General features: G+C 50.1%; 1 protein-coding gene across 2 annotated transcripts; it reads left to right on the top strand.

The window, feature by feature from the left end:
* Positions 1–1,977: 1,977 nt before the first annotated feature.
* Positions 1,978–24,207, top strand: Spint2 (serine peptidase inhibitor, Kunitz type 2). 2 transcript variants are annotated; one of them, XM_028859539.2, is made up of 7 exons: positions 1,978–2,441; positions 17,323–17,493; positions 20,545–20,604; positions 21,425–21,478; positions 22,254–22,415; positions 22,640–22,678; positions 23,984–24,207. In XM_028859539.2, the coding sequence occupies exons 1-7, from the start codon at positions 2,336–2,338 to the stop codon at positions 24,148–24,150; spliced, it is 759 nt and encodes a 252-aa protein (XP_028715372.1). In that variant the 5' UTR covers positions 1,978–2,335; the 3' UTR covers positions 24,151–24,207. The 2 variants fall into 2 exon arrangements, with proteins under 2 accessions (XP_028715372.1, XP_028715373.1); XM_028859540.2 differs by lacking the exon at positions 17,323–17,493 and having other exon boundaries at positions 1,990–2,441.
* The last annotated feature ends 229 nt before the right edge of the window (positions 24,208–24,436 follow it).

The following is a 24,436-nucleotide window of genomic DNA, read 5'->3' on the forward strand; positions in this document are numbered from 1 at the left end:
AGAGGCAGGCAGATCTCTGTGCTTTCAAGACCAGCCTGGTCTACAGAGTGAGATCCAGGACAGCCTCGGCTTCATAGAGAGACTGTCTGCAAACAAGGAGCCAAGGACTGGGGTTTGGTTCCCAGAATCGACATGGTAACTCATAGCCACCTGTAACTCAAGTTACAGGGGACTTAATGCCCTCTTCTGGTCTCTATGAGCACCAGGCACACACGTTTGGTGTGGTGCTCATACATATATGAAGGCAAAACACTCAGCCACATAAAATAATCTCTAAAAAGGAGACCTCTCCGCTGCTCCTGCTCCTGCAGTATTTGCTCCTTGGCTTTTCTTTTCCTTCAGTTATGCAGGCGACTTCTCACTGCCTCCTCCACTGCCAATTCCAAGGCCCCCTTGATTTAGACCATCCCAGCCCCAATGCACTGTCCAGTTTTCAGGGTTTTCTTTTCTTTCCTTTCTCTTTTGCTTGGCAGGGTTTCATGCAGCACAGGCTGGTCTGAGTTTGCTATGCTGAGAATGAACTTGAACTCCTCTTGGTCCTGGTCCTCCAGCTCCTGAGTGCTGGGATTGCAGACATGTGCCACTAAGGTTGGTTTTATGTAGCGCTGGGGATCAAACTCAGGACTTCCCGCATGCTTGGTGAGCACCCTACCGACTGAGCTACACCCCACACCGGGTGGCTTTGTTTTCCTTTGTTTTTGAGGGACAGGGGTTGTTGCTTGTTGCTGGGGTTGGCTTTGGACTATCCCAGTCCTGTTTTGACCACCGCTGCTGGGAATACAGGTGTGTGCAACCAAGCCAGCCTTGTTTACAATAACAAGAACACTATTTTATTTTTCTTAAATACATTTATTTTTATTTGTGAGTCTATATGTATGTGGGATAAGTGCCATGGCTAAAGTGTGGAGGTGAGAGGACAACTTTGGAAAGTCAGTTCCACCATGTATGGCATCAGGTTTGGCGGCAGGTGCTGGTCCAAGAGCATCATTTTCTCTTTCCTTCCTTCCTTTCTTTTCTCCTTTCTTCTTTCTTTCGTGTGTGTGTGTGTGTGTGTGTGTGTTTTGAGACAGGGTTTCTCTGTGTAACAATCCTGGCTGTCCTAGATCTACAGACCAGGCTGGCCTCGAACTCACGGAGATCCACCTGCCTCTGCCTCCACCTGCCTCTGCCTCCCGAGTGCTGGGATCAAAGGCATGCGCCACCACCTCCCGGCTAACAGAACTATTTCAGTGATAATGTAATCATCTTAATTATCTTGGTAGTGGTCTTCTACTCCTGTCAGTCCTGCTCCATTCATCCGGTTTATATGGACCCTCTTCCCAGAAGCCCACCTTGGTTCTGTGGTTTCTGTCCCCACCCCCCTTCAGGTCTGTTCATCCTAAGGTTCTGATCTTTGCCCTATGACCTCTCTATAACTGTATTTATCTTCCTGTACAGGGTCCAGGGAAACCTACTGTTTTCGGGACGTGCCACCTTTTTCCTGGCAGTCCCCTGCCCGGCTGGCTGTGGCGCTGAATAGGGAACCTGTGTAGGCGGGCTCCTACCATGCTCTGGTTTTCATTGTCCCAACCCTTGCTCACTCAACCCTAGGGTTTCACCATCGCATTCCTGATCCCTCTTCCCTCTGCTTCCGCATCACTACTCCGGGCTGCACCTGTCTGACGACACACAGGCCAGTCTGGCGTGGTCACTTCCGAGTCCGGGACATTTATTTGGTCATGGCTCAATGCGCGTTGCATTTAGGCAGAATAAAGCAAGGGGAGGCAGAAAGCCTCAGTCTTCCCGGAAGTGTGCGTCTCTTGCCCTAGGCTCAGCGCAAGAGCGAAGGCACGATGGCGTCGTGGCCAAAACCCACCAGCAAGGGTGAGAGCGCGCCGCAGGACCCCTCCCGCCAGGGCCGGTGGGCGGGGCCAACGCCAACCACGCCTCCTCCCCAAGAGCCATGGGCGGTCCCAGGTGGAGGTGGGAGAGCGGCGTCTCAGGTGCCCGCCCCGCCCCGCCAGGTGCGCTCCACCCCCAGCCCGGCCGCCACCTTCCCTAACTTCCCAGCGTCCGCCATTCGCAGTCCCGCCCCTCGGACGTTACGGGTTGTGGAGTCCCAAGTCGGGGGAGCGTCGCCGCCGAGTGTCGCCTGGCGTCCAGGGGCCAGCTGGGGACCGACTAAGGCGTCGTACGCGCCAAGAGCCCGAAGAAGCGGCTTCCTGGGACCCGCTCCGGGCGCAGCCGCACCTGAGCTCGCGGGCCTCCCGTGCGCGCCCCTGGGCTTCCCGCACCTGCTCGAGCGTCCCCAACGGCCGGTGGCTCGAGGCCTGGCTCGCGGCGCGGGCGGCAGGTCATGGCGCAGCTGTGCGGGCCGCGGCGGGGCCGGGCGCTCCTCGCCCTCTTAGCTTCGCTGCTCCTCTACGGGGCCGAGGCGGCCGGCGGAGACCTGGACGTCCACGGTGAGGGCCGGGCGGGGATCCAGGAGAGGGGAGCGGGTGGAGGAGGCCGCAGCTGCCGGGGATCGCGGGCCCTTTGGGATGGTGAAGGTGTGCGGGGGAGCCGGCCCTGCAGGTGGAGGGGTGGGAAGGCTGGGGGCACATCGGAGCGAACAGCGAGCGCGGAGGGTAAGGGTAATGGAGTGTCCCTTGGGAAGGGAGATGGGGGTATTGATCCAGGAAGGCGTGGCGCTGGTCTCTCCTGTGGCAGGAAGTGGGTGAGCTCAACGAAGCGGAAACTGCCAGGCCAAACAAAGCCCGGGGGAGCAGGGTGGGGGGAGCCAGGCCTCAGAAGGTGGGGATTTGTTTGGCTGACCTGTTGGCAGCTTTGAGTACAGGGAAGACGCTCCTGGGACACCTGTTGTTAGGATGTAGGGCAACAGCCTTCCAAATGATCTCCAAAGGACAAAGCGGTGGCAGAAGAGAGGAACTTTGCCAAGGTGCCAGCCAGGGCAGGAGCACCTGGTATGAGAGTGTTGATATTGGCATTCAGCAGCTGGGGTTGGCTTCTTCAAGTGTTGTTAGTACTTTAAGTACTTCAGACAAGCACTAGCCAGCTTTGGAAGGATCTCTTGAAAGAATTCATTGATTCAGCAAGCTCGTTGAATGCCCGCTGAGTATTGGTGAGGACAGTGGATAGGAGTTGTCTCAGAAGAGACAGGTTCCTCCATTCACAGAGCTTGGATTCCAGTGGGAGAGACCCGTGAGCGAGTACTTGCCAAAGATTAAATGACCAAGTGGCAACAACAGACGGGTGGGAACAGGGGCGCCTAGCTAGGAAGGTGTCTGAGGAGGGTGACATCTGAGTCCTAACAGGAAGAATGAGGTGGCAGCTGTAACAAGACCTTTGGACCAGTGTCCTATGGGAGTAGTGGAGGACAAAACCTTGGGTCCAGAGTAAACTTGGTTGCGATCAAGGGAAAGACAGTCCTCAAGGCTGGAACAGAAGTGAGGAAGGGGAAGAGAGGATGGGAGAAGCAGACAGCAGCCACATGGCCCAAGGCCTTCTGGTCAACCTATTGGATAAAAGAGAAAGTAGGAAGTGTGGCAGTCAGGCTGTTTTTGTGGTAGCTTCTGAGGAATGGTTTATTCCTCTGTCGAAAACTGGGGGGGGGGGGGGGACGGAGTTGGGAATGCCAAGGGCCAGTGAGGAGAGGCTCAGCTCTAGATCCAGAATCAGGAGAACGGGCTGTTGATCATTGTAGCATAAACCAGCCTCCAGCAGCCCTTAGGGGCTTTTTCAGATGAAGACATTATTGTTGCCTTACACCTGTAGGCAACATCTGGTTATGGTTTCTAAGCTTCTGCGTGTCCTCTAATCCTGGAACCAACCTGATGTGGTGGTGCTGCTATAGACCTTTGGAAGGTTACACCATGGTAATTGATGAGGCCCTGTCCTGCTGAACAGACCTTTTCTGTTCACATTGGCCTGATCGCAGCAGCTGGCCAGACCTACTGACCTTTCTGAAGTACAGCTGTCTGGCAGGGTGAACTGCTGCCCTCACTTATCTCAAGTGCTGTTTGTTTGAAAGCTTCAACAGCTTGATCTGAGGCAGGAGGCAGTTTTGATTGTGTGTGTGTGGGGGGGGGGCTCTCTGTTTGCTTTTGTTTTTCTCAGCAAGCGAAATCATGTACTCAGGTGGGGTGTTTCTCTGGCACGCAGCTGCACAGTGCCAACAAAGGGAAGTGAAGGGACGTGGATAGGCGTGATTATGAAAGGCTGTTCATGGAATTTTATCTACACCAGTGTCTGAGGGACAGCAGAAAGGTAGTAGGTAGAGCCAACAGGTTGTTAGAGTTGAGGTTCTGGAAGGAAAGACCTAGAAAACTAGAAAGAATGAGCGATGAATGTAGGTGATGAAACTGCGCTCTGAAGAAATTTAAATGTTAATGTTAGACTGAGAGGTGATGTGGAGGACAAGGTCGTTGGAGGACAGACTAAACAAGGCTCATTTGTCTAACGAAGTCCCCCGTAAGTCAGAGCAGCCTCAGGCAGTGAACCCCAGGTAAGGATTATGAAGAGAGGTGCTGGATCAGCAGATGGCACAACCTTCTACTCTGATGATAGATATTTTTTGCCACAGAGGTATGGGGAGTGTGGAGGGAGAATGGTCTGGAAGCAGGGGTTTAGCTTCCGTTAGAGAAAGGTATCACAAAGGCTCAAGGTGGTAGAGAGAGATGACTCAGTGTCCTTGCAGAGGATCAGTTCAGTTCCCACTGGCCACATGATGGCTCACAAGCATTTATAACCTCAGATTCAAGGGATCTGATGCCCTCTTTTGATGTTCTCAGGTATCAGGTGTGCACATGATGCATATATAGACATGCAGGCAGAACACTGATACATATCAAATAAACTTTTAAAGTTAAATTTATTCTGTTTGTTTTTCAAATTAGGGTTTCTCTGTGTAGCCCTGGCTGTCCTGGAACTCACTCTATAGACCAGGCTGGCCTAGAACTCAGATCCATCTACCTCTGCCTCCCGGAGTGCTGGGATTAAAGTTATATGCCACCACAACCAACTAGCTTAAATTTTTTTAAAGATTCAAAAAAGAGACTGATGATTAGCCGGGCGGTGGTGGTGCACACCTTTAATCCCAGCACTCCGGGAGGCAGAGGCAGGCGGATCTCTGTGAGTTTGAGGCCAGCCTGGGCTACCAAGTGAGTTCCAGGAAAGGCGCAAAGCTACACAGAGAAACCCTGTCTCGGAAAACCAAAAAAAAAAAAAAAAAGAGAGAGAGAGAGAGAGACTGATGAAATGAGAGGGTGCAGGAGTTGGATGGAGGTAAGGACTGAGCAGGCTGTTGAGGGTTGTGTGTGGAGATCGGTGAATAGGTGTGGTTGATGTTCTGTGGTCTGACATTGTCAGTGTTGGTGGCTGAGGGCAGGGGGAATGGTGTTACTTAGGCAAGCAGGAGAAAGCTGATCCTGTACCTGGTGTTTCTATCTAGATTCAGGAACAATCTCAGTCTGCCATGGAGACACACAGGCCTTCACAACCCAAGATAATTATATGATTTCCAAAGTTGGGAATTTTTAATGTTAATGTTTAATTTGGGGGCATTGCCTGAAAGTATGAAGGTCTGATAGGACCTGAGCAAAATGCAGGCCTGTGTTTCCACAGAGCGCCCCATGGGCCAAAGCCGAGAACTCTGTGAAACAGGACACTTCCAAGTCTAGTTGTTCCTTCCCTTTGGTTACCTGCCTGCCCTCTATGCCGTGGGTGTGGCCTCATCTCGGGACTGGGCTCCCTTTAGTAAAGGAAGTAGTTGGCACCTGACGGTTCTGGAGGGGCATGCTACTTCCTAAAAGACGAAAAGCCACTTTACCAAATGCTTTACAAGCACTTTACAAAATGCTTTTTTAGGCCTTAGGTGATAATCCTGATATATAAAGGGCCCTGCGTTTTTTCTTTTTAGGGCTGAGGTTTAACTTATGGTCTCACGATGCCAGGCAAGCACTTTGTATGCTTTTACATTTCTGTTTGTTATTTAGAAGCAGTGTCTTATATGGCCTAGACTGGCTCACATGCATAGCTGAGCATCACCTTGAACTGATCCCGCCGCCTCCGCTTTTCAAGTGTTGGGGTTATAAGTATATGTCACACCTGACTGCTTTTTTTATTTTTATTTTTTTTATTTTGAGGCTGACTCCAAGTTGCCTGGATTGGCCTTGAACTCATTCTGTAGCCCAGGTGGGCCTTGCACTTGGAATCTTTTACCTCAGCCTCCTGAACAGCTGGGATTACAAGCTTGTGCCACTACCTACCTTGGCTGAAATAATATAATTTTGGTCATTATTACAAGGTCAGATCACATAGTTTTCCAAAGTTGGAAATTCCTTTAAGAGTCGTCACTTAAGTTCAGTTCCTGCCACCAGTAACTGTTAGCTGCACCTCAGGCATCAGCTGTTAATGGTTACTTGATCTGACTTCTTTGTTGCTGGTTCTTGGGAATTTCCACTGGAGCTGAGCCCAGCCGCGTTCATTCCAGAGCCTCTGCTGACTTTCAAGCAAGCGTCAGTTTCCATTAGCCTCCTGGGTTAGTTATGGCTTCCAACACCTAAACTGCAAGGCATGCTTTCCACCAGTCCCAGAGCATGCCATTTGTCCCTGGCCCGTTCCTTTCCTTGATCACATGGGTGGTCATGACCTTGATGGTCAGCATAGCAGCTTAGGAGCCAAAGTGCATTTGGACTTGATATCAGCGGGTCACGTCAAAGAGGTGGTTGTCCTGGGCAAGGCTGTCTGAAATACTTATTAATTTAGCCAACATAGACTTACTAAGTGCCGACTAAATGCCAGGCCCCCGTGTAGCTTTCCAGATAGAATACTGAACAAAGCAGGTTAGGCAGACAACTGAGTTAGTGAGAGCTTGCCGCCCCCCAGCACACAGGTAAGAAGCCAGGTATGGCAGCGTAGGCCTGTGGTCCTAGCACTGGCGAGGCAGCCAGACTAGGTGACCTGTAGGTGCAGTGAGAGACCCTGACTCAGAATATAAGGTGGAGGGCTGGGAGTGGTGGTCTATACTTTGAATCCCAGCACTGGGAGGCAGATTCAGATGGGTCTCTAAGCTCAAGGCCAGCCTGAGCTACATATGCAGCTACATAGTCTGAAAAAAAAGGCAATTAAGGAGCACATCTGCTTGAGCTGACTGCTATACACAAGTGTGACACACACACACAGGAACTCATGTATGTGCCACGAGAGGAAAGAGATGACTTATTTCCATGCAAGTTTTTCCCTTGAGGTGTGGAGGTCAAGCTATGGATGAAGGCAAAAGGTAGAATTCATAGTCCCGTTTTAGTGATGAATGTGGAGTAATGGTAGGAGTGTTGTTTGCATTGGGCTAATCGTTTATAAAATAGAAACTTTTACATCTAAATATTTTATATTTAAAAGGTCAGATTGTTTAGCCACAACACCAAAATTTTATGACCCTTGTAATTTAAGTTGGACTTGTCATTATAAATGTTCTTTTCTCACAACTACCCAGGGGTTATTTTAAAACTTCTGAATTACTTCTAATAATGGCACATTCCAGACACTAAGACCTAGGGGAGATGGGTATTAGTAGGTTTTGTACTGGAAAACTAACCAAAAGAAGTGGCTTTATAGATCACCGTAAGGCAAGGAGCCGGGTGAGGTGGCACATGGCTTTACTGTCAGCACTTAGGAGGCAGAGGCAGGTGACTCTCTCAGACCTGGAGGCCTGCTTGTTCTGCAGAGTGAGTTCTAGGCCAGCCAGGGTACACAGTGAGAAAAGGATGAATATGAAGTATTTGTCAGCTTTAAAACTTCAGGGTTAAAACGTTCTGGGAGACTGAGGCAAGTTTGAGACAAGCCCTGGGAACCCAGTGAGCCCCTCTAAAACAAAACAGCATAAGGCCAGGCGTGATAGAGGCAGATCAGGAGGTCACAGAGGTTATCCTTGGCTACATGGAGTACCAGGCTAGCCTGACATACATGAGTGTCAATAGACAAGTATGTTTTTAGCAAAACAGCCTGAGTTTCTTCTTGTTCAGTATCTTTGCTCTCATGAAAACCATGAGTCTCATCCCCAGGTGTGACGATGCAAGCCTGTGATCCCATCTCAGGAAACTGAGGCAGAAGGGTCAGGAGTTTGAGTCCCTCCTCAGTTACCTGATGTCCGGACAGTAGCTGAAGTCTGGGTTCCTTATTTCCCCAGTTCTCTCCCTCTCTGCCTACTAACTCCTTATTTGCACTCCTGTACCAAAGTGTCATGGTGCAGACAAGGGAGCAGGCCACTGGAGACATGCTGGTGTCACGTAAGAAATCCAGGGACATTTCAGTCCTGCCTTTCTCTGTCCCTGTCACTCCTCGCCTTTGCTGAATTCCAGTGAAATCCACCTTCATAAAGTGTCTACTCCTTGTTGAAACCTTTTCTTCTTTCTTTTTTTTTTTTTTTTTTTTTTTTTTTTTTTTTTTTTTTGGCCAAATAGCCGTCGTCCTGCCTTGGCCCCAGTGTTACAGAGCCGCACCACTGCACCTGGCTTATTTAAGCATTTATAGCTAAATCTTCGCGCCTAAGTTCCCAGGACCGTATCAGGAGAACGTCTCTCTGTTGCTTTGCTTTTAGGCAGTGAATGGACAAGGCAGCAGGATGCATCTTAGGGGTCTATGAAGAGGAAGCTAGCTGGCTTTCTACTTTGTCAGGCTATCCTCAAGATGATGGCATGGGTCTGGGGGGTAGCTCAATTGGAAGCCCTGGCTTCCATCATTCTCAGTGCCTATAAACCAGCTCTGGCGGCTCTAGCCTGTAATTCCAGCACTCTGGGCAGTGGAGGTTGGGGGAGCAAGAAAGAATTGGAGGTTATCCTCTGCTACATAGCAGTTGAGTTCAAGGCTAGCCTGCATTACACGAGACCTAGTCTCAAACCAAGGAATAAAAGATTAATGGTGTGTTCCACAGCCAGAAGCTAAGTCTGAAGGAAGGTCATGGGCCAGTGCTTGCAAATTAACTTGCCAAACACTTTTGTACTTTCTAGATCCAAAACCGATGTAAATCACACAGACAGGCTCTACTAGTTATATTATCATGTCCTCGTTATAAATCATAAAGGGAGTCAGGCCTTTGCTTTACCCTCAAAGTCACTAAAAACTGTGGGGCTGGCTTTCTGAGCTCACGTTTCACTGTGTCACCCATGCTGGCTTTGAACTAGTAAGGTGAAGCGATTCTTTAGCCTCAGCCTCCTCATTGCAATCTAGGCTCGTGCCTCTGTGTCTGGCCAGTGAAACTAGAGAACGTGGGCTTGCTATACCAAAGAATACAAGGCTTTTTGTCCAGGCCTAGTGGTACTACCAGGGAGACTGTGGCAGAAAAATCAAAAGCTTTAAAGCCTTGGCTACAGAGTAGCTTGAAGGCCAGTCTGGACAACTTCATGGGGCCCTTCCTCCAGATAGAAACCAGAAAGGGCTGCGGTGTGACTCGGTGGTAGAGCCCTCACCTGGCGTGTGTGAGGCCTGCATTCAGTCTCACTACTGTAGACTTAAACTTCTTCATTTTTATCTAGTTCATGTGCATGGGTGTTTTACCTGCATGCTGCTCTGTGTACTACATGTGTGCCCTTGAGGCCAGCAGGTGGTGTTGAATCCCCTGGAACTGAGTTACAGAAGATTGTGAGCCATCATGTGGATACTGAGACTCATACCTTGGTCCTAGGGAAGAGCAGCCAGTGCTTTTAACCACTGAGCCGTCTGTCTAGCCCCTCATTAAAATTTTTTATTTGTGGGTGTGCATGTATTTACATGTGTATGCATGCCAGCGGACAACCTGTAGGGATCAGTTCCGTCCTTTCAGCATGGGTTTCAGGAATTAAACTCAGTTGTCAGGCTTGGTGGTAAGCACCCTTACCCACCACTTACCCCTACACCCACTGCTTCCCGCCCCCCATATGAATGAGGAAATAAACACAAGGCCAGTGAAGCTGCCAGGAAACCAGCCAGTCGGAGGCAGGATGAATGCACTGCTGGTCCTGTACGGGAACAGCCTCCTTCCCAGGCCCCAGGTGTTCTGCAGTCTGTGTTCCGTCCTTCTCCTAAGTGATCCCACTGTGTCACCCCCTCTGACCCTTCCTTTGTACCCATAGGGCTTATAATAGCCCTTTGAATTTGGGGTGTGTTACAGTGATGTTCTTGTGTAAGGCTTTTTTTCTCCTCCTATCCATGCAAATCTTAGGGCCTGGACCTAATTGCAGATAAAGGCAAGCACACGTCCCCATTTGGTGGGCCCAGCTTGTCCTGAATGGGGATAAGTCACACTACCCTCCGTCTCCGGACAGTCTTGAAGAGCATCCCTGCTGGGAGTGGTGGCTCAGGAGGCTGAGGTAGAAGGATATCAAGTTTGACACAAGCCAGGGAGAAGCCAAGAAAAGACAAAAAGGGAAAACAATCCCTTTTCGTTCTGGCAAGCCTCTAGATTCACAGAGTAAGCTGAATGCTCATCCATCCTCCACATAGTATCTGTTCCCCAAACACTTGTGTTACACTTTGCTCCTAATACTCAGGGAGCTCTGCTCCGACATTAAGCCACACCCTCACCCCTAAATAGTCTCTTCTGTGGGCTGGGATTTGAACCCATGCACATGCTAAACTATGACTGAGCTACCTCCTAGCCTTACATAACAAGTAGTTCTCAGATAAGGTCTCTGTAGCTCAGACCGCCAAAAGATCCTCCTCTGTCTACTTCCTAGTGTGGAGGAGTGCTGGGATTCGGACGGACAGCAGCACCACCGCTGCTGTAAATTAGTGGAGGGTGGGGAAGTGTGTGTGTCTGTGTGTTTATGTCTTTTGAGACTGTCTCTATCCTGTGCTTGGTTTTTAGCCACTGTTTCTGGCTCATAAGTCAATTTCTTTTTTTTTCTTTTTTTTCTTTTTTCTTTTTTCTTTTTTTTTTTGCTTTCCAAGACAGGGTTTCTCTTAGCCCTGGCTATCCTGGAACTCGATCCAGGCTGGCCTCAAACTCAGAAATCTGCCTGCCTCTGCCTCCCAAGTGCTGGGACTAAAGGCTTGTACCACTGCCACCTGGTTTATAAATTAGTTTCTAACAAAAAGATTTAAGAAAGCAAAAAGGATGCACACCTTTAATCCCAGCACTCGGGAGGCAGAGGCAGGTGGATCTTTGTGAGTTTGAGGCCAGCCTGGTCTACAGAGTGAGTTCCAGGACAGCCAGAACTACGTTTGTTTAACTTTAAAAAATACTCTGCCCTCCACTCCTCTGTCTTGGACATTTTTCTACCCTGGCGCACACGTGTCTATTTTTAACAGCTCAGAGTATTCCCTTATCTGGATGTCTCGGGTTGTTTGGCCGGCACAAACAGATGTGTTGGTGGGACTTTTCAGCTGCTGTAAATCTGTGAGCATCAAGCCCTGTGTGGATGTGGTAACAGTTGGTCCTGCTCTGTGCGATCTCTTTTCCGTCTCCCTCATCTCCCCTTCGGTCTCCATTCCCACTTTCTTTTTTAGACAGGGTCTCATTACAAAGCTCTGGCTGGGCTGGAACTCACAGAGATCTACCTGCCTCTGCCTCCTGAGTGCTGGGTTTAGAACTGTGTGCCACCACGTCCAGCTGAAATCTGTTTTTGCTTTTGCTACTTGGGTGGCTTGTGGCCTTCACACTATCTGAAGATCTTCGTAGCTAATAACCCCATTCCCTTTGGCCCTTACCCTTAAGAGTTCTAAGTGGCTTTAATGTGAAGAACAGAGTTGCCTTCTGCATTGACTAGGCTTTTTGGCAAAGGATAAACTGAGGAATGTGTATGGTGAGGGATGCAAACCTTCAAAGTCTGGGTTGTGGATTCTCCCTTCTCAAGTTATAGTATGTCATGGCAATGAATGACATTTTCTAAACACTCTTCAAAGGAGGAAGTAACATGTTATGTTTTTAGCTTCTTATTTATTACCATATTTATGCGTGTGTGATGATGTGCGTGGGGGTGGGCACTAGCATACTGCCATGCACTTGGAAGTCAGTTACCTCCTTCCACTGGGATCTAGAGGTCAAACCCAGGTCCTCAGGCTTTAAAGGCCAGTGTCCACTGAACCATCTCACCAATCTCCCAGCCCTAAATTGCACCTTGTAAAAATGCCAGCCTCTACCCAAGTGCTGTGTTTACAGGTGTGTGCTACCACACCCAGCAGTGTGTTTTTGAATAGTTGAACAAAATCCAGGGAACACTATGTGGTGTTTTGGAAATTATATGAAATTAAGTTTTAGTGCACATAAACAAAGTTTGTTGCAGCTCAGCCATCCATTTATGCATTGTCTATGACAGCTTTTGTGCTGTCCTGATGGCAATTGCCAGAGACCATATAATCCACAAAGCCTGTGGTAAAGGCAGTTTCCACATGCCCAGATTTTCATTACCAGTTTTACTCAGTAATCTGAGGCTCTATGGTAGGGTTCGTGTGTGAGCCTCTAGGGTTCATTAGCTGTGAGTACTGGGGATGGGAGAGCAGTCCCAGCTGCTGGCCCAGCTGCTGAGAGGGCTGTACGAGCTAACTGGTGCCTGAGGAGTTGCTGATGCTGTTTGGCCACTTGGCATTCTCCACTTGGTTCGTGTACACAGCAGAGCATGTGATTTGTACTGCCCCTCATCCCTGTGATAACCTGTGTGACAGTTTACAGGAAAGAGTAATAGAGGGAACTGCAGGAAAAGCAAATGTCCCGAGAGAGAAAGCAGTAACCTTGGGAGTGCAGTTCCACACTGCGGAAGAGCTGGCCATGCTGATGCTGCCCCCGTTAGAGGCTGTCCCCACACAGCAGAGCTTGCAAAGGCTTCACAGAACCCAGGGAGGTGGTGCTACTTCTGTGTGGTGGGTGTCCCAGAGGGAGTGAGACTGCAGGCGTTTGTAGAGTACAGCAGCTCAGAGCAGGGGCTTTATTTATCTATTTATTTATTTTAGATACAGTTTCATTATATAGCCCTGCTGTTGTGGAACTCAGCAGAGATCCACCTGCCTCTGACTCGTGAGTGCTGGGTGCTAGGTCCTACGATTAAGAGTGTGTACTACCCCACACCAACCCAAACTGGAGGTGTAGCTCAGTGGTAGAGGTTTTGTTTCATACACCCTGGGTTCCATTCCCTGAATGCACACATTCTGCAAGAGTAAACTGAATGGACATAGAAACATAGGTGAATGAAGCCTGGTATATGGAGGTGCACACTTGTAATCTCAGCCTTTAGGGGTTGAGGCTTGAGTTCAAAGCCAGCTGGGGCTGCTGTGTAAGACCGATGCCTCAAAAGAGAAAAAGATCTGGGAGGAGTGGTGAACCCCAGCCTTGGGGGAGGAGAGGGGAGGGGAGGTGGAGCAAGAGGATCACTCCTTCAAAACCATCCACAGCTACATATAGCAAGTTCAAGACCAACTTTGCGAGTTACATAAAACCTGGTTTCGTCAAAAAAGAAAACACCAAGATCCAGATGGTGGTTACTTCATTGGGAGAGAGCAGATGGGAAGATGAGAGAGGGTTGGGGACATGCCTCTGTGGTAGAGCACTTGCCTACCACATAACATATGAGGGCCCAGGTTCCGGCTCCAGAAGCATAGTTAAGCTTAGACGTGATACACACACTGGCGTTAGTATTTCCTGTATCTCTCAGCATATTTGGTGTATTTCTGAAATAAACTTTCATTGCAGTAAGTACAGCTGCAGCTGTGTATTTGTAGAGATAATTAGATCTGTCTTTTGAAGCCTGTAAACCAGGCTGGTAATGCTTAGGAGCCTAGACTTTGTGAAATGTCCTTTTTATATTTTTGGTTGTGAGCCTAGCCTTTAACGGCTGAGCTATCCCTCCAGCCAGAAATGTCCTTTTTATTTATTTTTTATTTTTTTTAAGATTTGTTTATTATGTATACAGTGTTCTCCCTGCATGTACCCCTGCACATCAAAAGAGGGCACCAGATCTCATTACAGATGGTTGTGAACCACCATGTGGTTGCTGGGAATTGAACTCAGGACCTCTGGAAGAGCAGCCAGTGCTCTTCACCTCTGAGCCATCTCTCCAGCCCCCCGAAATGTCCTTTTTAAAAGGTGACAACAGGTGGTGGGTGCTTGGTGTCTCCTGGTTCTTAGGAGGCTGTGAGTTCGAGACTAGCCTTGTCTACATAGAGTTACAGGAAGGTGGGGAAGCTACACAGAGACCCTGTCTCAAAAAGAAGTGACAACAGATCTTTCCATTTGGCAGAGTAGGGTGAAGTCATGGGAACCATTGGCAGATTGTCTTGGTTAAAACTAGTGACCTGAGAACCAGAGAAACCAGTTTCTTTTTGACAACATTCCCAGACAGCAGTCTGTAATTTCACAGCAGCTAATGTTCTAAATGCCTGTCAAATTAGGATTTGTTCCCTTCAGCTTCTTCCTGGTGTTCATGGGGAGAGGGCTTAGGGGGTATAAAAGGGAGATGGACAGACAGACAGGGGCTTGCTCTGTTCTCCTGGCTGGCCTGGAACTCAGTTTGAGTAGACCAAGCTAGGCTCCAATCTGAGGTGATCCTTGCCCCTGCCTCCTGAGTCCTGGAATTAGGAATGGATGACCGCCACATCTGCCCCGTCTTCCTGGTTTTCTTACTGGATTTGGAAGTGATAGAATAATTTTGTGTTCTAGGTTGGATGTACCTGTAACCCCAGCATTTGGGAAGCATAGGCAACTTGTAAAGACTGTTCCAAAACAAATTGTGCCTTGGTATTCAGGACTTGAGGCCACAGTGTAGTTCATGGGTAGGGTGCTTGTCTAGGCCCTGGGCTTTTCCTCAGCACTGAAAAGAAGGAACAACTAGAACAGGAGACATACCTTTCATGATTACCTGCAGATAACTCAGACCAGTCATTTTTCTTTTTTTCTTTTTTCCCCAAGACAGGATCTCTAGGTGGTCTGGCACTGGCTATGTAGACCACCAGGCTGGCCTTGAACTCAAGAGCTCTGCCTGCCTCTGCCTTCGGGTACTGGGACTAAAGGTGTGCGCCACCACACTCAACTAAACCATTCTTTTTGTTTAATAGTGAAAGCCCTTGTTAAGAAAGAACTTGCTGAAATGATGTCCAACCACATCCTTTTCAGCCTTGGCTAGCACTTCTGGCATGTTACTGCGGTGACCTGTAACTGAGAGCAAAGGCTTCTGATGGAGGGAATTTGCTTTGTGAGCTCTCAGATTGTGATAAAGGCCTGAGGAATGTTGGTTGTTTCCCACTGCCTAGTGATGTCAGTGGAGCGACCCTCCACTGCTCTGAGGAGGAGCCCTTGTCCTAGCACCTGGGCTCTGAGCAGATCAGAGGGAGTTTAGGTCTCCTCTCCAAGCTTCAGTGCCCTTGTTTGGAAGCAAAGGGGTTTATTGTTGATTCTGTTTCATTGTGAAGATTACGGTTATTATTATTTCTACTTAGCGTGTATTTGTGCGCATGTGCCCTCTCAAAAGCATGCCATAGCACTTGAGGTCAGAGGAGGACACCTTTTGCAAGTGGATTCTTCCACCATGTAGGTACTAGGGATTGAACTAAGCTGTCCAGCTTGGCTGCAAGTGCTGAATCATCTTGCCAATGTTCCGGGTTTTGTTGTTGTTTCCAGACAGTGTCCTGTGGCCATACTTGGATTTGCTGTGTTGCTGAGTGAGATAAGCTTTAAATTCCTGCTCTTTCTGCCTCTACGTCCCACAAGCTGGGATTATGGGTGTGCACCAGCCCACTGTACCTAAAACTACAGAAAGCAACCACAATCACAGCTGGTGGCTACCAGGACTCTCGGCTCAGCGTGACTTCTGTAGCACTGGGTCCCCTCCTGTTTTCCGTGTGGGGTCCTGACTGGGTCCTGTGATCCTCTTCATTTTGTCTTATTGTTGGCCATGCCGCCTCCTCCACCTGGCAGTGTGTAGGCTGAGCCAAATCGAAACCAGAAGATTCTGTTGGGTGTGTTTACTCTGGGCATTGTTGATCCATCCTGTGTTTTGTGACCTTTGGCATATTGTCAGAAGCACCTGTTGCAAGTGTATACCAGCTGTTTTTTTTTTTCTTTTCTTCCTGAGATCGCCTTGAGCCTTGTACGTAGTAGGCAAGTGTGTTACCACTGAGTGAGAGTGAGGTGCCTCTGGTTTTTCTTGTATTTTTTAAAATTTTGAGATGGGATCTTACTAATTGGCCTTGAACTTTCCATCCCTCTTGGAAAGTAGTTCCAAGTAGCTAGGATGACAGACCTGTGCCATGAGCCTTGCTAGGGAGATGGTTCAAGTCACAAGCAAGAGGACCAGCACCCAAATGAAAGCCAGATGTAGTTGCAAGCATCTTTAACTCAATGCTGGAGGGAGGCTGGGAGTGGTACAAAAGTGCCACTGCATCCAGCCTTTTGGGGAGGTTCCCGGGGTGGAACTCGGGTCATCAGGCTTGTGCTAGTCCTTTTACCCACTGAGCCGTCTTGCTGGCCCTGGAATGTTCCTTTTCTGCTAGTTAGTTGAGATTTACTGCATGTGTGGGAGTTGCTGAAGGGAAAGGTTTGGTCTCGCAATGTGCTGTGTCTATAGGTTGGTGTTTTCAGAACATCTGGTTCCGTGTGCCCATCATCCTAACAGTTTGAGAGATGCAGTGGAAGCACAAATCCAAGATTATCTCCTGTGGTGGAATAACCTTGACGTGAGCAAGCTGGAGAGGAACAAGGGCAGCTTGTGAACATGTGCACGGCTCTGGGGAGGACAGTGTGCCACTGCAGAGGAAGACATGGGACTTGTGATCAGGTTCTGGCGGCTTTCCATTCTTGAGGCCCTCCTTTAGTTCCAGCGATTCCCTTGCCTTATCCACGCCCCCCTGACCAGCCTCTAACAGTGACTGCAAATGCGTCTGACTGGAATACCGTGGTTGGTATTTTTCTCTTTGATTGGAGCGGCAAATCTTAGGACTTCCTGGAACCCAGACCCACGAGGTGTGTTGCCCTTTAGAGATGAGAAACTAGAGTTAGGAAGCTTGAGTCTGAGGTCCTTGGATTTGAGTGTGTTTGTATACCGATTGTCTTTGTGGGAGGGTATTCAGGGCCTGGCATCTAGGGCCTGGCATGTGTCTAGCAAGTACTCTGCTGAGCCATGCCCTCACCTGTGCATCTCTGTTAAGGAAGAAGTCAGGGACAGAAGCCACCTGCAGCTGCAGCTGCATCAGGTGCTTTGAACTTGGTTGCCAGGTGATGTGTTTCTTTCCATATAAGGAAGACAGCATCAACACAGGCCCAGAATACTTTGCTTCTCCTTTGGAGTATCTTGAAGACCCCGGACTTTCTCCTATAGAATATGTGCCTGTCCTTTGACCCTAGGATTGCCCGCATCAACCCACATGGGTTCTGTTTTGTTTCAGAGTCTTGTGGCGTTTCAAAGGTAGTGGGGAAATGCCGGGCTTCCATCCCCAGGTGGTGGTACAATGTCACTGATGGATCCTGCCAGCCATTTGTGTATGGAGGTTGTGAAGGCAATGGCAATAACTACCAGAGCAAGGAGGAGTGTCTTGAGAAGTGTGCTGGTGTCACTGGTAAGGCTGGAGTTTGGAGAATTTGGTGCTTAGAGTTCATTGATGGGATGTGGGTATTTTCTGTCTGCTGGGTCTTCACTCAGTTCAGAACCTGGGATGGTGTGGGATTCAAAAGCAAAAGCAGGCCCAGTGTGCTGGTCCCATGGCCATACTGGTTTCAGAGCCGGATCTCTTATTTCTTCCCGGAAAGAGTCAAACTACTACCAGGCCTCCTGATTCACTCCTACAGGCACTTGCTCTCTGGGCATTAGGGTTACTTTTTACCTCTGTCTCCTCACTTGCTGGCTACTCTCTCTTGGCTTTGAGCTATGCATCCAGAAATCAGATAGGCGTCTTAAGGTTGTGGACCATGTCCAGGGAGACAGTGAGTGCCTTATGCCCACTGTCAGTGACCTCGGTCTGCTGCAGGGAGTGAAGTGCTCAAGTCTGAGCGTGAGGACGGACAGTTTGCTTTTCCGGGGAAATTGGAGAGATGGGGATAGGAACTGATTTTAGTGTTTTGACACATGGTTTTACTGTGTCATCCAAGCAAGTCTTAAAGTCTTGATCTTGCTGCTTCTGCCTCTCAAGTGCTTAGCTTATAGGTGCCCGCCACCATGCCTAGCTAGGGTGTGATTTTAGATGGTGCAGGCCAGTCCTTCACCTTTGAGTGGTAACTGGTTCATCGGGAAACTGAGTAAAGAAAATGTCATTCCCTCTCCTGTGTGGAGGGAAGAGTTGGGAAATATTGTCTGCTCCCCTTTGATGTGCTGTGACCATCTTAGAAAGAGAGTTGAAGCCGGGCGTTGGTGGCACACGCCTTTAATCCCAGCACTCGGGAGGCAGAGCCAGGCGGATCTCTGTGAGTTCGAGGCCAGCCTGGGCTACCAAGTGAGCTCCAGGAAAGGGGCAAAGCTACACAGAGAAACCCTGTCTCGAAAAACCAAAAAAAAAAAAAAAAAAAGAAAGAAAGAAAGAGAGTTGAAGTGACCATGAACAGGAGACAGTGGGCATAAGGCACTCACTGTCTCCCTGGACATGGTCCAGAACCTGACCCCAGCTGCAAGGGCCCAGACAGACGGCTCGTGGTGGGCATTTGGTTGTGTGTCTCTTGGCACTCTCATGGGAAGGAAGCTGTAAGGCGAGCTGAGAACTGCCAGAGCCACTGGTCCCTGGACTTCTTGCCAGTTTTACTGAGGGTGTATGCCAGTTTATTAACTTGTAATGGGAACTAGAACCTCCCAGGGGACCAGACTGTCCCTGTGCCTGCATTCAGTCTACATAGGCAAGCCTTTTAGCAAATTGCTTGAAAGTGGCCTGATGAGGGTACAGGTAGGCAGATTGAGGTGAGCTGGTTTATGAAGTGACTGCTGAATGACATCAGGCCAGGCCAGCCCCAGACATATCCACCTACTCTCTTAATTTGTGGTGGAGACAAAATTACATCAGATGCCAGGCACAGTGTTACCCAGCTCCAAAACTGAGAGGCTGAGGCAGGTGGATTCCAGGAGTTAAGAGACCAGTCTGGGCAATATAGCAAGATCGTCTGTCAAAAAAAGAAACACCCACATAAAAAAAAAAAAAAAAAACTTTTTGGGGCTGGAGAGATGGCTCTGTGGTTAAGAGCACTGGCTACTCTTCCACAGGACCCAGGTTCAATTCCCAGCACCCACATGGCAGCTCACAACTGTCTGTAACTGCAGTTCCGGAGGCTCCAACACCTCACAGATAAATGTGCACATAAAATAAATAAAGTATATTTTTAAACAATCTTTTTGAAGTTTATTTGTTGCTTCACTCTCCGCCACCCCACCCTCCTCTACTGGGACAAGGTCTGTGTGTTGCCTGGGCTGGTGCTTTGAGCACCGTGCCTCAGCCTGCCAAGTAGTTGGCTCTACAGGTGTCACCATGCTTAGTATATCACCTCAGCCATTCTGAGTGTGTGGGTCAGCAGTATTACAAACATCGCACTGTTGTGTGCCTTTAAAAGTCTAGATAAATAAAGTACAAACTGGATGTGATGGTTCATGCCTAATCCTCCTACAGGAGGATTTCTACAAGTCTGAGGCCAGCTGGACTATATGGTTCTAGGCCAGTCTGAGGGACAGGGCAATACTCTGTATAAAAAGTCAAAATAAGGAGCTGGAGAGACGGCTTAGCGGTCAAGAGCATTTACAGTTCTTACAGAGGACCAGGGTTCAGTTCCCAGCACCCATCTCAGGCAGCTCACAGCCACCTTAAACCCCAGTTCCTAAATCCAATACCCTTTTTTGGCTTCCTTAGGCATCTGTAGGCAGGTGGTACATATAAGCTCATGTTCATTCAGGCATGCGCACATTTTTTAAACAAATAAATAAATAAATAAATGTTTAGAAGAAAAGCACCCCTCCTCCCCAGATGTAGAGGCAGCTCTCCCTGAGAAAGGCACACCCACTTATGTCTTATCCTTTCCCTAAGCATCTCCATTGATAATTCTTTGCTTACGGTCTGTGTTCAAATGGTGACAGTGAGATGGCTTAGTGATAAAGGCAACCTGGTGGAAGGGGAGACATCTGACCTTCACGTGTGCTCCATGACAGACACACGCATACAAAGTATCATAGATAAAAAGACGTTAAAGATCTATATTAAAAATGTGTGACTCAGCCGGGAGGCGGGTGGCGGTGGTGGCAGCGGCGGCACACGCCTTTAATCCCAGCACTCGGGAGGCAGAGGCTGAAGGATCTCTGGGAGTTCGAGGCCAGCCTGGGCTACAGAGTGAGATCCAGGACAGGCTCCAAAACTACAGAGAAACCCTGTCTCGAAAAAACAAACAAAATGTCGTAACTCCAACTCTACTTCCAGGGAGAGAAAGTGACAGACTCAACAGATGATGTGGCCCTGGGAGCCCTATGTAAAGTCTTTTTGCTCCAGCTTGTGCTGACTCCTCAGGCAGTCCCGGGGCCTCTAAATATCAAAAGCTTGTGGCCCTCAGACACCCCAGGGGCTCCACAGAAGGGAGAATGAGGGTTGGCTGTGGCACACAGGGCCCACCTGACCATGCCTTTCTTCTCTGGCTTTGTCCCCTCACAGAGAACACCCTTGAGGGTGTGGCCAGGGACAGGAATGGAGCCGACTCTCCCGTCCTGAGTGGTAAGTTCCCAAAGCGGCCCGCATGGTGACTGTGAGGGGACACTCGTAAGTGGGAATCGAAAGGGCTTCCACCTCCAGTGCGCCAGCAACTCGAGGGCCAAGGACTGGCTGAGGACTGGTGCTCGCAGACACCGGCTTCCCTCCAGGGGGCTGTCTGCTGGGCTGGGTCCTCCGCCCCCCACCCCCTGTCCTCTGCTGCCCTTCATCTAGAGCTTTGTGTTAGTTTGCTTTGTAGTGCTGGCAGGAGCCGCCCTGCTCTTTTATGCTTAAGGGACTCTGCGGCAGGAGCCTGGGTGAGTGGCCGCTTCCACAGAGGGTGGACTGCATACGCCTCACGGGGATGGCTTTCCTCCCCGTGGCCAGTCCCTTGCGCCACAGTCTGGGCCCTGGCCCTCTGTGTGGGAGTTTGGTGGGTGCTGGGGCTCGCCTGGCTTGCAGAGAGCCCGGGTTAGGCTAGAGCGCTTCCCAGTTGTCCCAGGCCCTTGTTGCTATGTAGGACCCTGCATGGTGACTCTTATTTCCAGCCTGTCTCTGAAGGGAATTTCCCCAGTAAATAGAAAAGTTCCTGGGAGTGTCAGGTGTGAACAAAGCTATGTTCTTGATCACCCCAGAAACATGGGTGCAATTAGTTTCCATAGTAACCACTGAAGGGGCAGGAGCCCCACCTACCTCCAGTGTTCATTCAGAGTGTCCTGTGCTCCAGAGGACATCAGACCAAGGGATATGTCTATCCTTTTAATGCTCCCTCCATGGGCCTTTCCAGTCAGCCCTGCTAGGTCATTCATCCTGTGTCCCTCCTAACCAGACTTTTGTATTGCAGTTCCCAGAAAGCAGGACTCGGAGGACCTCTCTGGTGAGATCTTCAACTATGAAGGTATAACTGAACAAATTGCATCCTTATGTGGCTGGCATTGAGACTCACTAGGAGGAACTTGTTAAGCAGGGCCTCCAAACCTTGCCAGGTGCTTGTACATTGGAGCTGGGATTGGAATGGCAGGCAGCAGTGGGGATCCAGGCTGTCAGGAATCAATGTGCCAGTAGAGTGAAGGCAGGGGGCTGTGTGCTTCTAGAATTTACCTCCACCTTGACTCTCACAGCTCTGTGGCTGTGGACAGGAGCTGTGCCCTGTATGTGATTGCCATGTGTGAAGTGAAGGGCCCAGAACAGAGGAGAGGGTGCCCTGGTACATGTAAGGTGCCTGGGACTGCGTGGGCTACAGACAACATGGCCATGGTTGTCCATAAGGTGCCAAAAATGAATCCAGCCCCCCAGCCCTGGTGGTATGCAACCAAAATCCCATCACTTGGGGGTGGGGGGTTTGAGACAGTAGGATTGCCATGAGTTCAAAAATTACTCTGGACCACACAATTGCATAACAACACACATCCTCCCCCCCCACACACACATACACACGAGAGAGAGAGAGAGAGAGAGAGAGAGAGAGAGAGAGAGAGAGAGAGAGAGAAGAGAGAGAAGAGAGAAGAAGAAAATGTACAGCTGGCGTCGAGGGGCCAGACTGGCTGTGTCTGACCCCCAGGCCTTTCAGCTTGCAGCTGGCACTCTCCATCTGCTAAGCAGTCCATTTAGGCATTCTAGGCTTGCCTCTGCTCCTCTTGGTCCTCCTGAGGCTCTCTTGCTCTTGCTTCTAGAATACTGTGTCCCAAAGGCTGTCACTGGACCTTGCCGCGCAGCCTTCCCCCGCTGGTACTATGATGCTGAGAAGAATTCCTGTGCCAGCTTCATCTACGGCGGGTGCCGGGGCAACAAGAACAGCTACCTCTCCCAGGAGGCGTGCATGCAGCGGTGCTCTGGCAAGTCAGCTGAGCCCATCCCTGGACCACAAGGGCCCTTGAGAGGCCCTGTCCCTGTCCCTCTCCCTAAATGTCTATCAGACCCTTGAATGACAAGGTCTCAGAGCCCCCAGAGCTCCTGGGGAGAGCCCTGGTGTTCGGGAGGCAGAGAGGACCCATTTTGGTCCCAGTCCTGAGGATGGAGAGCACAGTGGACTGACCTCAGCATTTTGTGGTCTCTTTAGGCAAACAGGTGTATCCTCTTCTGACCCTTGGAACCAAAGGTAAGTGGCCCTTAGCCTTCTCTGCCTGCCTCCCACCTCCCTGCCTCTGGCCTTCTGGACTAGCTGGGCTCTGCCCAGCTGTGTTTTCTGCCCTGCTTATAATGCTCCTCACTGGAATGTCCTTGTGGCAGAGTGCTGTGTCTCTGTGAAAGTGACTAGGCAGCTGGGACTTGCGGACATTGTCCTACAGTAAACACTACACACGTGGGGCTGAGCCTGAACCCCCAGGCAGACTGAACCACAGGGAGGGAGGGTGGGTCTGGCAGACAGGCCTGTCCTCTGGAGTCCACACACAGGCCGGAGGGGAACTCCGGTTTGGAGGGGACTTAACTGCCATGGGGCGTGAAGAGGTGGTCGGGGTGTCTGGTTGTTACAGTCTGGCCTGGCAAGGAGACCCTGTACCCTCCTACTTCTGCTTCTGAGCCTTTGTGTGCACAGTGGGTGCCAGCCTGTGGACCTGCCATACTGGTTTGGTCTCTTGCTCTTTTTCCCTGTTAAGGGGCCGAGACCTGGCCGACAAGTCCGCCTTGTTCCAGAAGTAGAATCCACTTCTCAGGGCTGGGGCTGGAAAGGTGCCCAGGTCTTGAGGGCTGGTTGTGGGTGGAGTTAGGCAGGGGATTGCCCCAAAAGGGTAGATAGGTCCTATAGTCAGTGCAGGAGGGAGCCAGGTAAATGTCACAGGAAGTCACATGCCTGACATGGAGCCCCACCTGGAAAGGAAGCATCTTAACTGACCAGTGAGGCAGCCGCAGTTATTCACCTGCAATTAGGAATCCTGGGGTCCCTCCCAGCTGCTGAGTACACCCTCACCAGCCAGACTTCACTGCTCAGGCAGCCACCGGCAGGGGCTCTTCTGTTGCCATCCAGGGGTTCCAGGCTAGACTCAGCTACATAGGAAGTTTAAAGTCATCTTGGGCCACTCGGGACCTGTCTCAGATGACCAAAACAGGGCGGTGCGATGGTCCAGCAGGCAAGGGTCCTTGCCTCCCACCCTGAGAGTGCAGGTTCCGTCCCCAGCACCACGTGGTGACTCACAGCCATCTGTACCACGAGTTAAGGGAATCCAGTGTTCTCTTTCGGCTTCCTCGGGGGTGCCCAGACATACATGCAGGCAAAACACACATAAACAAAGTTGTAAACTACAAGAGCCGTTCTATGTAGGTGGCATTGCCGGGGACCGCCCTGGCAGGCAGTCTCCAGATTCCCGGGTTGAGGAGGGCACCTGGTCCTCTTCCGAGTCCGTTGGGCTGCTGGCCCTCTCTGTCCATGTTCCTCCTTACCCTACCTGTCCCCTCTTATTCCTAGCGGTGATCCTGGTGGGGCTGTTCGTGATGGCCCTGATCCTCCTCCTGGGAGCCTCTGTGGTCTGCCTGGTCCGCGTGGCACGCAGGAAGCAGGAGCGTGCTCTCCGCACCGTCTGGAGCACCGGGGATGACAAGGAGCAGCTGGTGAAGAACTCCTACGTCTTGTAAAGGCCCCGATGCTGAGAGAAGCAGGGAGGGAGAACACGTGCTTCTTAAAGGAGAGCAGCTGCTTGTATCTGTGAGATCATTAGGGAAGTTTGGTCTCGGGTTGCCGTGGTGAGGAGGGTCAGGGAGGCACTTCCTAGGCCTGTTCGGCTGCTTCCATCCCCTGACTAGTCCTCCAGTAGCTCTCTCTGCCTCTCCAGCCATGGCCTCCTTTAGCATCTCTAGTAGTCCTGGTAGCTTGCTTGCTTTGTTTGTTTGATTTATGTGGTTTTTTAAGTAGATAAAGTTT

The sequence above is a fragment of the Peromyscus leucopus genome, chromosome 1, assembly GCF_004664715.2.
Source record: "Peromyscus leucopus breed LL Stock chromosome 1, UCI_PerLeu_2.1, whole genome shotgun sequence".
NCBI classification, from domain to species: domain Eukaryota; kingdom Metazoa; phylum Chordata; class Mammalia; order Rodentia; family Cricetidae; genus Peromyscus; species Peromyscus leucopus.